Genomic DNA, 14122 nt, shown 5'->3' with positions numbered 1-14122 from the left:
ATGAGTTCACAAAACATCGCCATTTTGGCTTCAGCAATGGTGTGGATTTTCTTACTTTCTTGGGTAATATGTTTTTCTTGTTTGCAAGTCCATGCTGCAGGAGAAGGCAAAAGGCCGCTGATTTCCATGAATGGTTGCAATTTATCTGAAAAAGAGCTTAAGTTTGAGGAACATGCACGAAGGGAACTCATACCAGGCAGATCCAGTAAGTCCTTTGATATATATATACATATATATATATATTCTTAGCAGCTATCCTTCATCTCCAAGCATTGTCAGGCACTATTCTTAGCGACATCTAAATAATTTATTGTGCGTCTATTTAGTTATTCCACTATATGCCATTTCGTTTCCGCTGAGATACTTCTGTCAAGAATTTTAGGCCTTTGTACGTTAATTTTGGTCTTGCACTGTAAGTTTGGAGAACTACACCGACGGTACACACACAGGCACAGACAGATATATTCAAGAGCTCGTTTGGATGGGTGTTTTTGAGAATATTTTTTCATAAAACTTTAACTCTAGATATGTGTTTTATAAAACCATTTGATATGGTGCTTTAAAAATGTTTTCAAGTGTTTTTGGGAATGATTTTAAAACTGATGATAGCGCCATCCTCTTCTCACCTCTACCCTGCCCTCTGATCTCCACTCTCTCTCCCCCCGCTTCTTTTCTCCACCTCTGGCCACCCTCGCATTCCATCCCCTCACCCCTCCTATTTTCCACCCTTCCTTGTCACCTCTAAAAAAAAAAAACCATCAAATCACCCCTACCAGATTGCATAGATCTTTCATGTGGCCATATCATAAAGGGACGAGGGCGCAAGGGAAAGAGGGAGTGTGGTACTTATATTTAGAGATTTAATTAAACCCGAATTATGAGTAGCAAAGAATGATTGCAACATTCATTTTCTGAGGGCTTGGGGACAAAGCCATTAAGGGTTTGTTTCGATATGTTTCAACTTGTAAAAAAGTATTTGATTGTTCATAAACATATTCTCTAATCACCTTTTGATTTCACATACATCATATCATAAAAATATTACGATATTTCAACAAATTTCAAAAAACTGCCCATCCAAACACGCTCATTGTTTCTAATTTCGGTTGTATAGATCAGTCCAAATGCACAGATTTGTCGATGACATGATTGATTTTTGTCTGCAGGTTTCACCAGTATCGACTGTGGCATAGAAAATGGTAACGATTATACAGACAGCGAAACTGGAATTAGTTATACATCAGATGCGCAATATGTTGAAAGCGGAGTAAACATGAAAATATCTGATTTATTCTTGTCTCAAACTCAAAATTATCAAAAGCTGCTGTCAACTGTTAGAAGTTTTCCTGAAGGAAACAGCAGTTGCTACACGCTAAAACCAACAGCAAATGGCGGAGGCAACAAGTACTTGATTAGAGCATTCTTCATGTATGGAAATTATGATTTGAAAAGTCAACCACCACTTTTCAAACTCTACCTTAATGCAAATGAGTGGGATGAAGTAAAACTGGACAATGCATCTCAGATTCTGATCAAAGAAGTCATACATAATCCTCCTACAGATTATATACACGTCTGTCTTGTCAATGTTGGCTCCGGAACACCTATTATTTCAGCACTTGAGATAAGAGAGTTGAGCAACACCATCTATGATACTATGTATAATGATTCGCTAATCCTCTACAGAAGGTTAGATGAAGGTGCAAGTTCAACGATTAGCAACAAATTCCAGAGGTAAATAAGGTCTATATATGAGTAAGACTATTATTAATTATTTGAATATTGTTCTTTGCATTTTAGACGAAATTAATATGGTTTTCCAATTCTTCATTTTCAGGACTGCATGTCTATTATTATTTTCTGTAGTTTGGAATTTTCAGTGTTCAAAACCACACTAAGCTCAGGTGCCTGTCTATTCAAGGGCAAAAAATAGTCGAATCTTTCTCACTATCTTTTAATACTGGATAACTCTTCAATTGTCATTTTTTCGAATTCGGGATTTTAAGACTATTGCACAAGGTTCAATTATATACGAAGTTAACTTTAAGTTGAAACCCAGACCCCTCAAATCACTCCTAAATCCCCATCTTTTTTTTTTCCCCAAAAACAAGACCAGAGCAAAACAAGATAACTTTCCCATTAACGTGAAAAAATAGATTCCTAGTATTACTACAAGAGGCGCCTAGTTTAGTTGTTAAACAGTGTTTTGAATTTCAGATAGAATTGGCTGATTCAATTGATTGAACCATGAACAGTCAATTGCCCCGTCAAAGCCTTCTCAATGAGCTGGTCAAACTTAGTTAAAAACTGGATTTGACCTGAGAAGATCAGGAAAAGATCTGAAAATTTGGTTTCTTCAAACTTAGTTAAAATTGGTAACTTTCCTTCTTGTTTTCTAATTTTACATTTTTTTTGTTGAAGCTTTCCTTAATTATTCTTGACTCGAGTTTGATACTCAAAATTTTTGTGGCATTTAGGTTTGCATTTGAATAATTTGGACAACTAATTCTTTCACGAACTTTTTCGAGTTACAATCTTAGTTTCTAAATTTTGTTAATTAAGTCTTATGAATTTAGTAGTAAGATGTTATACTTTTGTTGTGCATGAATTCCTAAAATTTCTTTCAGGTACCGGGATGATTTCTATGATCGTATATGGGAAGTCCCTGACTACCGGCCTGATTGGAAACCAATTAACACAACTTCTTACATTACTGAAGAATATCTTGACAACGCCTATAAACCTTCACCAATCGTCATGAGCACTGCAGTCAGGCCTGCGCATGGAAGTTCGTTGGTGCTGTCTCAAAATGTTGATCGCAACCAACAATTCTACTTGTACATGCATTTCCTCGAGGTGGAAGATCTCCCATCGACTCAAATCAGGAAGTTTGCCATATATGTGAACAATAAAATCTGGTCCGACCCTGTTGTTCCAGACAGTGGTCCAGATACCATCTACAGCACATACTCTCGGGGTGGTGCTGATACCCTACTATTCTCAATCAATATGACAAATGATTCTACACTTCCTCCAATTCTCAATGCCATAGAGTTCTATATCCGCAAGAAATTCCCTATCTTGCCCACAAATCAAAGTGACGGTACGCTTAAATCTAAAGCCGTATTTTTTATTTGATACTTCATACTCAATGATACAAATTATTGGGAGATCTTTGCTAATTACAACAGTTCGTTCAATTATACTTAACCAAAAAAACAATTGAAAACATGAAAAAGTAATCATTAAAATGAAGAATTTTCGTAGGGTTTCTATTGAATGCTTTACAGCCCTGAATTATATACATTAATTTTGTTCTTGGTTGATTTCAGGATTGTCCCTTTCTCATAGCGATTTATCGTGTATAATTTTGTGTAATTTTATATAAAATCAAGATACAGATTCATCGGCGTTGTGACCTTTTATACGCTATCTTCTTTCTTTCTTTTTTTTTTTTTGCATGATGTGTACATACGATGTATCCTTCTATAGGAGCTGTAAAATTTTTTTCCCTCTAACTTTTTTTTTCCCCCACAAACTCTAGTTGACGCCATGATCAGCATTAGGTTAACGTATGGTCTAAAGAAAAATTGGCAAGGAGATCCATGTGTACCCGAGGAACTTAGGTGGGATGGACTAGACTGCAGCACCAATGATCAGGGTTTATACAGAATCATTTCAATGTCAGTTTCTGTTTCTACAACAAACTTCATTTTTTGTAATTGAATGTGAAGATGACTGCATCCTTTTCTGCTATTTAACCATGTTGACGGAACTGAATTAATGCAGGAACCTATCCTTCAGTGGGTTAGCCGATGAAATCACATTCTCATTGTCTAAACTTGATTCACTACAAAGCTTGTAAGTATATCTACTGCCATATGTCATATTTCATACATTTATTTTTTTTAAAATAAAAATGGCCAATTGCTTTTGCCACTTTTCTGAAACAATAATTGTGGGCATTTTCTCTTTTCGTCAAATTTCATACCGTTGTAAGTAAATTGTGAACTGCTAGAAAGAGTATATTGGAGAAATTTTTATTTTTTTAAAGTATTGGAGAAAGTTCTTATTCCATCAAGACAATTATTTCGGAAGTGCAAAAGAAGATTCCAGTCAGGAAAAAAAAAAAGTTAAAAGGTCTAGATTGGAGTTAACCTGATTATAAGCTAACTACTAGAAATGGTACTAGTACAACTACTATTGGAGATTTGGAGTCACGTAAGCCACAAATACAAATAATTGTTTCGTTTATGCAATGAATTCTTTTGCAAATAATCATGTAAGTTATACCTATTTCCTATGTTAAACAAGGGTTCCCAGTTGGCTGCAGGAAGAAAACTTCTTATGTTTGCATTCTAGAGTTGGACATTTTATGCATCTGAATTAGACTACAGAAGAAAAATTAGGTATATCGTACTTCTATCTCATATCGACAATCATTATTCAGGGACATGTCTCACAATGACTTGACTGGAACAATTCCAGATTTTTTGGCCTACATGCCTTCCTTAAGAACAATGTAAGTTCCTACACGATTTGCCTCGAGAAAAAATTGTAGTTTTGATCCCTAATGTTTGGCCCGAATGTTTAGTTCAAAATAAATCTGATCCCCAAAATTTGTGATTTTAGTTAGATTTAGGACAATTATCAGAAATAGAATAACGACTAACGGTCATCATCAAATTGTTATTAATCAACAACTTTGACTTTGCACTTTTGGTCTCAAATATTTTGACTTTGAATCATCATATTTTCCTAAATTTTAAATAGTGATATTAAGAGTTTTAGCATGAGTTGTAATTAAACTTCTTTTTCTTCTTTTTATTTTTATTTTTATTTCATTTATTCATGCTAATAATATATCATATGTTTCTTTTCTTTTGCAAAGTTAGTCTTAAATTTGGTATAATATATATATTATTATTTTTCAGTATTAATAATTAATTGATAATGAGTTTTATTATTTTTATTTCTAATGATAATTACAAACTTAATTAAATATCCCTTTCAAATATAAGGAATGTGTTGATCTTTTTTTTAGGCCATTTAATAGGTTATCAGTTGAATTTAAAATAAAGTAGGCATCCTATATATATTATATTAAACATTAAATTATTATCACAATAAATAAATATAAATTCTTTAAAACTACAATATTAGAACGTTAAATTTTAATTGGAAGGATAGACAACAAAAGATGAAATATAGTTTTCTTAAGGTAAGTACCAATGTGAAGTAATTTTTTAAATTCTTTAAAAAAATCTTTTATTTTTTGTTGTCTTTCCTACCAATTAAAATTTAACATTCCAATATTGTAGTTTTAAAGCATTTATTTTAATATCTATGCACCTTAATAATCATGTAGTTGTTCATATAATGTGTATAAAATGGCAACTTAATTTCAAACTCAATTGATAATCTATTAAAATGCCAAAAAAAGATCAACTTAGTTTACAAAAAAGTATATAGTCTTTATATTTTGAAGGGATATTTAATTAAGTTTTTAATTATCATTAGAAATTCAATTAATTATTAATAATGAAATAATATACATATATTATACCAACTTTAAGACTATGCAAAAGAAAAATATATAATATATTATTAGCATAAATAAATAAAAATATTTAAAAAAAAAAGAAAAAGAAGCTTTATGTTTTAAATTGTCATTATTTAAACTTTATGGTTCAAAAATATATTTTAGGTTACTCTGTGTAAAAGAATAAATTTCAATTTCTTCTGTAGAGAAGGATGGGGGACAGGAAAGGAAGAAACAGAAGTTGTTAAGGTGTGTTTTTCTCTTATCTTGCAGTAACTTATCTGGAAACAAGCTGGAAGGCTCAGTTCCTGCACTTCTTCTTGATAAAATGAACAACGGGGCATTGGCACTCAGGTATTTTAAATTCTAGACCATGACCCTTTTTCTTTTTGTTCTATTCCAGAGGATGACTTATTTAACTACACATTGGTTGAATAGAAGGAAAGTTATATGGGAAAGTGAGATAAAGAAAAGTGAAAATGAGTTTCCTATATAAGTTTGGTTACGAAGAAAAATATTGAGAGAATATAAGAAGTTAATGACAGTTAATAGCAGTTATTCAAACTTTCGTGAGTTATTTTCCTCACAGCCCTGCAAATTTTGTAGGACACAAAGTGCAGGAAAATGCAAGAAAAAGTTTCAATATTCCTGCTATGAAGAAAAAAATAAGTAACTTTCATTCATTTCTTCACACTTTTCCGATAAACAAACACTATATTTCACTTTTATTTGAGACATAGCATCCCATAATGTTTTTAGATTGTATCAATGAGTCAGATTTGCTAATAGATCGATCTAATTAAATTCAAGTGGGAGGAAATTGGAATTGTATACCCAGATAATGCCAGAAAGAGACAAAAAATTACATACAAGTAATTTTTGCTCATTTGTTTTTTGGTTAAAATGTAATTTTTGTTCTTTTTCTTTTCAGTTAAATTTTTTTTTTTTTTTTCCTTTTGTGCAAGTTTGGATGGAAACCCGGATCTTTGTGTATCAGGCCCTTGCAAGAAGAAGAAGTCTCATAAGCAGAGATTGATCGTTAGCATCGTTGTACCGACCATATCATGTCTTCTTGGCATAGTAATCGGGGTAGCGATTTTCAAGCACAGAATAAAAGCCGCCTCAACGAAGGGTACTCCTTGATATCTCAACTGTTCAAAATTGCACTACTCCTCCTTTCAAAAGCATAATATTTTTGTTTGACATACAATTTTATAAAATTCGAGGGTTCAAAACATAGCCAATTGCAATGACAGGAGTGATTCGAGATCTTTGTTAACTTAAACATTGGAACAATGATGTAGTACAAGAAATGCCCATGAGGCTATGAGGAATTTGGTTGTAGGGGTATGAAATTGAAATGGGATGGTAATTTTATCAATTATTGTGTTTGGAAAGACAAAAGAGGCCTTTTTACCCTCTGGTCCAATTGTTGAAAACGTATCAATCTTTTTTTGGGTCGCTGCAATAAGTCCTAATGTACTAAATTTTGAGTTAGAGCACCCTTAGGCCATTAGAACACCTTCTTGATTTATTGCAAAGCAGGAATTTGTCCCTAACCTACAGCCAAAAAAGTAACTTCAACGGATGTTTACAAAAAAAGGAGGGGAGGAGGGGGGGGGGGGGTTTGCTGTAAGAGAATAATAGAAAGATTTTAATAATTTGCAATTTTTTTTATACACATGCAGTAACTTTGTTTATTGTAATTTAAATTGTTACAAAGGTAAATTTATTGATACTGCTAGAACCTAAATATTCATTCATGTTGGAAACTAATTAATATTCATTCATGAGAAAATGAATTATTGCATATCTTGTATTTATTAAAGGGATAATTTCAGAAACCTCCCTTGAGGTTTCTTGCTATTTCACTTAGTTCCCTTGGTGTTTTAAAAATTACACTTACCTCCTTTGATTTGACACTTTGGTAACCAAACTTTAAAATAGAGTAAAAAGTTTAATGAATACTCTAAAATGCCCTTATCTTGCAAAGTTCAATTTGTTCTTCTAAACAAAAAGAGTATCAAGTTTTCATGCTAATATTTGTTATTTAATAATCAACTATAACAATAAATCTTTTGCTATAATAGGGTATATTTCATAGTGTTTTACTGGGAATATAAATTCTTTTTAAGATAGAGAGTGCTTTTTTGTTTCTTTTAAAGTTTATGGACTATTTTTTAAATGAAAATTTATGGACCAGTTTAATGGTGGAACTATCATAATTTGGTAGTGATTTTGGGCCATTTGTTTTTAATCATTGTTGACTTACCCTTGATTTTGCTACCAAAAAAATTGGAGAATGTTAAAAGTTATCAAAAAAATATTACTAGTTTAACATAATTTGAATAGATATTAGGGACAACATTGATAATTCTTCTATACTTCTAATGAAATATAAGAGAAATGAATAAGAGGGAAAATGGTAAAAAAAAAAAAAAATCCTCAGTATTAAGGTTAGTATTGCATAAACATGGCAACAAGAGAGTTTTATTAAAAATATTAAGGTTAGTATTGTCATTTTAAATGGACAAGGGAGGTACATGTAATTTTTGAAACCTTAGAGGAGCCAAGTGAAATTATTAGAAACCTCAGGGGAGGTTTCTAAAATTATCCCTTAATTAAATACTAATGCATACTTCAAGGTTTATCATCATTGTAAAAATCTAGTTACTATTTCAATAGAAAATCTATTCATGTTTTGGAATTTGCTACACTGTTTTGACGAGTATTCTTACATTATAGTAAAAGCATGTGTATTAGTTCTAAATAATTTGTATGATAGTTGAACACTTAGAATAAATTTATTATCTAAAAGTGATATTAATGAATACATAAGAATACCATTAATATTTTTTCTTAAATTATTCATAGTTGCACAACTTCACAATTAACCAAAAAAAAAATTACCGTGCTAAGGCACAGGCTAATATACTATTAAATATTATGGTTTTTATAAAACTTTAAATTAATCTTTTATACATTGTTAGTGTACCAATTTTTTTACACTAACATGTATAGATACATGCCACATGTTCAAAAAGTGAATTTTAAATTTGTACAGAAAAAATGCAATATATATTTAAATCCACTAGCGTGAATTCTTACTTTGACAATGTATAAAAAAAAAATCCAAAATCTTTGCCATTTGGTGGAGTTGGAAAAGAAAACATTTTGATGACGTCTAAAATTTGCCCCCATTAGGTACTTGTGTTGAACTAAAGAAAGAACAAGGAGAGGGTACTATCGTTGAACTAAAGAAAGAACAAGGAGAGGGCGGTACTATCGTTGAACTAAAGAAAGAACAACTATTGAAGACCAAAAGTACAATGTTCAAGTGCTCTGAGATAATTGAAATTACCAACACCTTTCGGACAGTTATTGGTAGGGGAGGTTCTGGAATAGTTTATCTTGGATGCTTGGAAGATGGCAGCAATGTTGCCGTAAAAATGTTGTCTTCTTCATCAGCAACCCGTGGACAAAAGCAGTTTCAATCAGAGGTAATCAAGACAATTTGGCACTATCTACCCATTTTACCTATAGGGATAATTTCAGGAGCCTCTACCAGGTTTCAAACAATTTCATTGCTATCCCTCAAGATTTCAAAAATATCACCAACCTCGCTTGAAACCTATTTCCTTGTAAAAATTTACCAAATTAAAAAAAAGCAACAAAAAAAATGATTTTAGGTGTGAGAAGATCATTTGATTTCAAAGTGCTCCTCACCTATAATAATAGTTAATTTAATTATTCAATCTAACTTATTGTTTCATTTATAAGGCCGTTACACATGATTAACGAAAAAATTTCATCATTTGCAACCAAAAGTAACAAATTTTGTATCAAAATTTTTGACTTACCTTAAGATTCTTGTTATCATCATGGTATTAAGAAGAGACAATGGAAAACCAAATTCTCCTCACATCCAATTTTTTATGATCTTTAAGAACATAAAAAAAGCTAGTCTAGCATTTGACCCCTTTTCTAATGCCAAATTAATTTTAAACATAATAAAATTATGGGTAATTTTGTTTTTAAATGGCTTAATTATTTTTAATCAAATTATGGTTAATAGTTTGTAAACGGCTTAATTCTTTTTCATGTTTGAATCCTTTTATTTATTATGCACATCAAATATGATTCATTTTATTTGTCAAGTACATTAATTAAAAAAATGCCCCCCTATATTGGTTCTCTTTTTATATAGCAAATTAGTTGTTTTTTTAATTTCAAATTATGGTTAATTTAATTAGCAAATCTTTTAATTGTTTCTCTCCTCAAATATGTGTAAAACATCTTAAATTGTAAGGATAGCAGAGTCATTTCACTATTAATGATATAAGCATTGGGTCTCAAATTGCTGATATGAGAGGTAAGTGATATTTTTAAAACCTCAAAAGAGGGCAATGAAATTGTCAGAATCCTCAAGGAAGGTTTTTCAAATTATCCCTTACCTATATCGAATGGTAAATAATCATCGGTTGTGAAATAGGTATTCTAGAAGTTTTGTGAAAATTTTTCTAAGATTCCCAAATTAAATACATGTTTTAATTATATTTTTATTTTCACATGTATCACATTTAAAAAGTATTATAGAAATGTAGTTTTCAAAAAATACGTTTAGAAAAAGTAATCTAAAAGATATGTCCACAATTATACTGGTTTTGCAAACATTTTCTATGAGGCAAAATTATTAGTACATAATTAGATTTTGGATTTTTGGAAATTTCTCGTGCTTGTGATTTATATTCCTTAGGTTAGCCCGTTCAGAGGAAGATTGTACTAGAGGACATATAAATCAAAGTCAGAATTGCTACTACTCATTTTTCTAACGGACTTTGTTATATCATCGACGAAGGTGGAAATCTTGATCAAGATTCATCACACAAACTTGGTATCATTTGTCGGATATTGCGCTGAAGGAAGAGCTATGGCTCTAATCTGTGAGTATATGGCGAACGGAAATTTAAGACAACATTTATCAGGTATTTTAACCTCTATGTACATGCTTCCTACTTTTTTTTTTTTTATAAAATATAACTTTTTATTCCATGAAATCTAAAAGAATGCAAAAAAATACAACAAACATGTCACAAATACGGTTAATCTAAAAAATCATTAAATTTAATAAATTTTTAGAAAATAACAAAGATTACATTGTGAAACTCCAACCGATCAAATAAATCATGAGCAGCCCAATGAAGCTCTATGCAAGTTAAGACCATCAAAACTGCTGTTTAACTGGTTCAAATTCAAAGTCGATGTTGAGATCAGATGAAATGAAGGAATCCCATATTTGACATATAGAGACTTGAAAAGTGCCAATATACTATTGAACCAAAAATTGCAGGCTAAGCTTGCTGATTTTGGCTTATCTCGAATTTTTGCAAGTGAAAGTGACACTCATGTAACAACAGCAGTGGCTGGAACAGCTGGTTACCTAGATCCAGAGTATGTATTCAATATGAAGTTAAATTTTTCTATTTTCCTAAGCTGCCATTCTATAAAGGTTTCTCAAATCATTGCAATAATCCTTTTCCTAATTGATATATACAGCGTTAAGTATACAACTGGAATAGTTGTTTACAACTTAGGATGAAAATATTTTGAGCATGTGGACACAATGTACGAGTCTTCTATAAATTATGCTTGGTGAACTTTGCTACAAACTAAATATTCATTTACAAGAAAAAGTTCTAATTCTACTTCTTTTGTATTTAATTAAAGACAAAGATGCAGTTTTCGATTTCAATGCCAAAGAATATTTGTTGCATATTTATTGCAGCATTTAATGAGCCTTACCACATTATAATATATCTATGCATAAAAGTTTCAAAAAAATAAGTACGATAGTTGAACATTTAGAATTTAAGAAATTTTTTAAACAATATGAAAAAAGATGTAAGCATATTATAATATTTTTTAGAGGCTCATAAATTGTGTTTTCCATTCTCAAAATATTTTCGTCCTAAGTTGTAAAAAAATATTCAGTAAAACTATATATTCTTATTCAAGTTTATAATCTAGATTTTATGATGAATATTAGTTTGTGTTTGACTGTTCGCCCCTTCTCTAAACCAAAATCCGGGTTCCATCCCTACCAAACTGTCTAAGAATTTTTTTTTTTCAAGATTTTGTATCCTTCAAAGTAAAACTATATATTATGTGCATTGGTGTCCTTTAATGACATCTAAATTGGCTTTCAGATATAACTACACCTTCAAGTTCAATGAGAAAAGTGATGTTTACAGCCTCGGCATCGTTTTATTGGAACTGATCACTGGAAAACCAGCCATCATAAAGGGCACCGATGATGTCAATATTCACATTGTTGAATGGGTGAACAAAAGGGTAGAAAGGGGAGACATTCATGAAATTATGGATCCAAAACTGAAAGGAAAGTTCAACATAAACTCGGCCTGGAAGTTTTTGGAGGCCGCCATGACGTGTACAATGGCAATGGCTAGTCAGAGGATGAGTGGCATGGAGTTACTTGTTGAACTAAAGCAGTGTTTGGCAATAGAGCTATCTGAAGAGATAGCATCAAGGGCTGAAGATTTTCCGCAGGATGATGGCCTTGAGATAGACACCGCTCCAAGTGCAAGATAGGTCATTCATGATCATTGCTTCTCTACCTCTTTCTGCTATGAGATTGGTGGTGCAGCCCAGTTGCTATGTACGTCTGAGAGAAGAGATTGCATTTACATTTCATTTGTGTTAAATTTCTTATATTCTCTACCTCTTTCTGTTTTGTATTTTATATTTGATAAATTTCATGCCATTAGAAGAATATGTTAACATTATAATCTAAATAATTTTGATAGTCCCTGATAGGGTAAAAGACAATTTCCTAATTAATTCACTCGATTATGCATCAAGTGAATGTAAAAGTCACTCACCCTCCTTACATAGTAGTCCTTTGATCAGCTTCATTGATTGGGAAAAACTGGAATTTTGTAACCCACTCACAATATCTTCCAAGGCTTTAGTTGCTATCAATCTCAAAAGAGAGTTTAAACACCCTGCAAATTCTTAATGTTTTCTTTCGACTGCTTATAAGTTTTAGGAATTAATTGAATCTAATTAGTTTGAGTTATTTCTTCCTAAACTTTTTTTTGTTGTCTACATTTATATCCTTATTATCATCACTTAATTTCTCGTCCTTTTTTAATGCTTATGCATAATGATTAGCTAATCAATTGTTAAATTACTTTTGTTACCAGTTTTCGATAAGATGATTGTTTAGCTGTTTAAATGAAAATTAGCCACTTCTTTAGTCATGCATACTAATGCAGTGTTACTTGCTAAAATGTGAATCTAAGAGGAATTAACACTAGACGTTCCTTTTTCCCCCTCAAACATGACACTTGGCCTAAAGCTTACTAGATCTAAAACCTATGAACTGAATATATTGAAGCAGAAAAATATGGGATGTCACACTTGATAAACATTTTTCAGACATCAAACAAGAGCACAAAAATTCACCAATCTAGGAAACCTAGGCTCTATGTTTGGGCATACTTCTTTGTGGTAGAAACTCTATTACTCATTGAGGACTCTACCTTAAGAGAAAAAAAAAAAAAGGACAAAAAACATCAGCAGCCACTAAACTATTCGTCAGATCATGTTTTAGCCATCAAATTATTTTTCGTCAGAAATTGGCCACTAAATAATTTAATCAATAAACCCGTGACCATTTGATCTATAATTGCTTTTAATCTGTAAAATTAGCAGTACACGTGGCAAAATGCGAGGGCAATTTTATCCAACAACTATGTGACCCTATTCTCCCCTTAATTTACTCAATTGGGAGCCCTAAATCTTCAATCACAAATCGAAGAAGCCGAAAAAGAAGACGAAGAATGCTAGGCACTCTCCTAAAGCCATAACAAGAGGAGATGTTATAACAAGAGGATTTAGTCTTGGAATGTAAATTGCAGGATGAGGGATGTTGCTTTTGGGAATGGTATGATCCAACAACATATGAAAGATCAACTCAATGATCGTGGGAACCATTGGAAAGACAACCAAAATTTAGAAGCCAGGAATCAAGCTCCGGACTTCATACATGAAATTGGTTGGCTCCTCCTAGAAGTAAGTTGAAGTTTAGATTGGGTCTACAAGATTCCAACTTGGATACATTTCCCTTCCAGCGATTTAGATGGCCTATAGAGTTCTCAGTCGAACATGACTGGTGTACAGTGGTCAAGATGCTTTTGAATGTTCTGGTCAACAAACTCATGGGTGAAGAAAAACGCTCTTCAATTGAAAATGCATTGCTGGAAAATGGGTTGCTCCATAGAGCTGTTCGGCAAAATTGTAGGTCCATGGTTGAAGTCCTCCTAAGATACCATCCAGATGCAGACTGGAAAAATTAAGTCGAATCTGCTATGTATTTAGACCGATGTCAGGGTTGACTCCTCTATACATAGCAGCCGGATGCGATGGAGTTGAGCAAGTGCTGGATACATTAACTGATGATCTTGGACTGGTACGGCCCTTCTTAATATGTATATTGTTATTAGTGGAACATCACTTTTGGAAATGGAAAAATACTGCTCAGATCCCCCAGTGGAAAAA

General features: G+C 32.1%; 1 protein-coding gene across 1 annotated transcript; it reads left to right on the top strand.

The window, feature by feature from the left end:
• Window positions 1-12378, top strand: LOC113709814 (senescence-induced receptor-like serine/threonine-protein kinase). The gene is made up of 12 exons (XM_072065788.1): window positions 1-205; window positions 1167-1734; window positions 2628-3103; window positions 3545-3683; window positions 3790-3861; window positions 4451-4522; window positions 5816-5896; window positions 6508-6683; window positions 8747-9042; window positions 10401-10527; window positions 10828-10993; window positions 11749-12378. Exons 1-12 carry the CDS (start codon window positions 1-3, stop codon window positions 12149-12151), a joined length of 2781 nt encoding a protein of 926 aa, XP_071921889.1. The 3' UTR covers window positions 12152-12378.
• Window positions 12379-14122: the final 1744 nt, after the last annotated feature.

Source organism: Coffea arabica, chromosome 9e (assembly GCF_036785885.1).
Source record: "Coffea arabica cultivar ET-39 chromosome 9e, Coffea Arabica ET-39 HiFi, whole genome shotgun sequence".
Taxonomy (NCBI): domain Eukaryota; kingdom Viridiplantae; phylum Streptophyta; class Magnoliopsida; order Gentianales; family Rubiaceae; genus Coffea; species Coffea arabica.
Note: the sequence above shows the minus strand (reverse complement) of the source record. Positions and strands in the feature narration are given on the sequence as shown.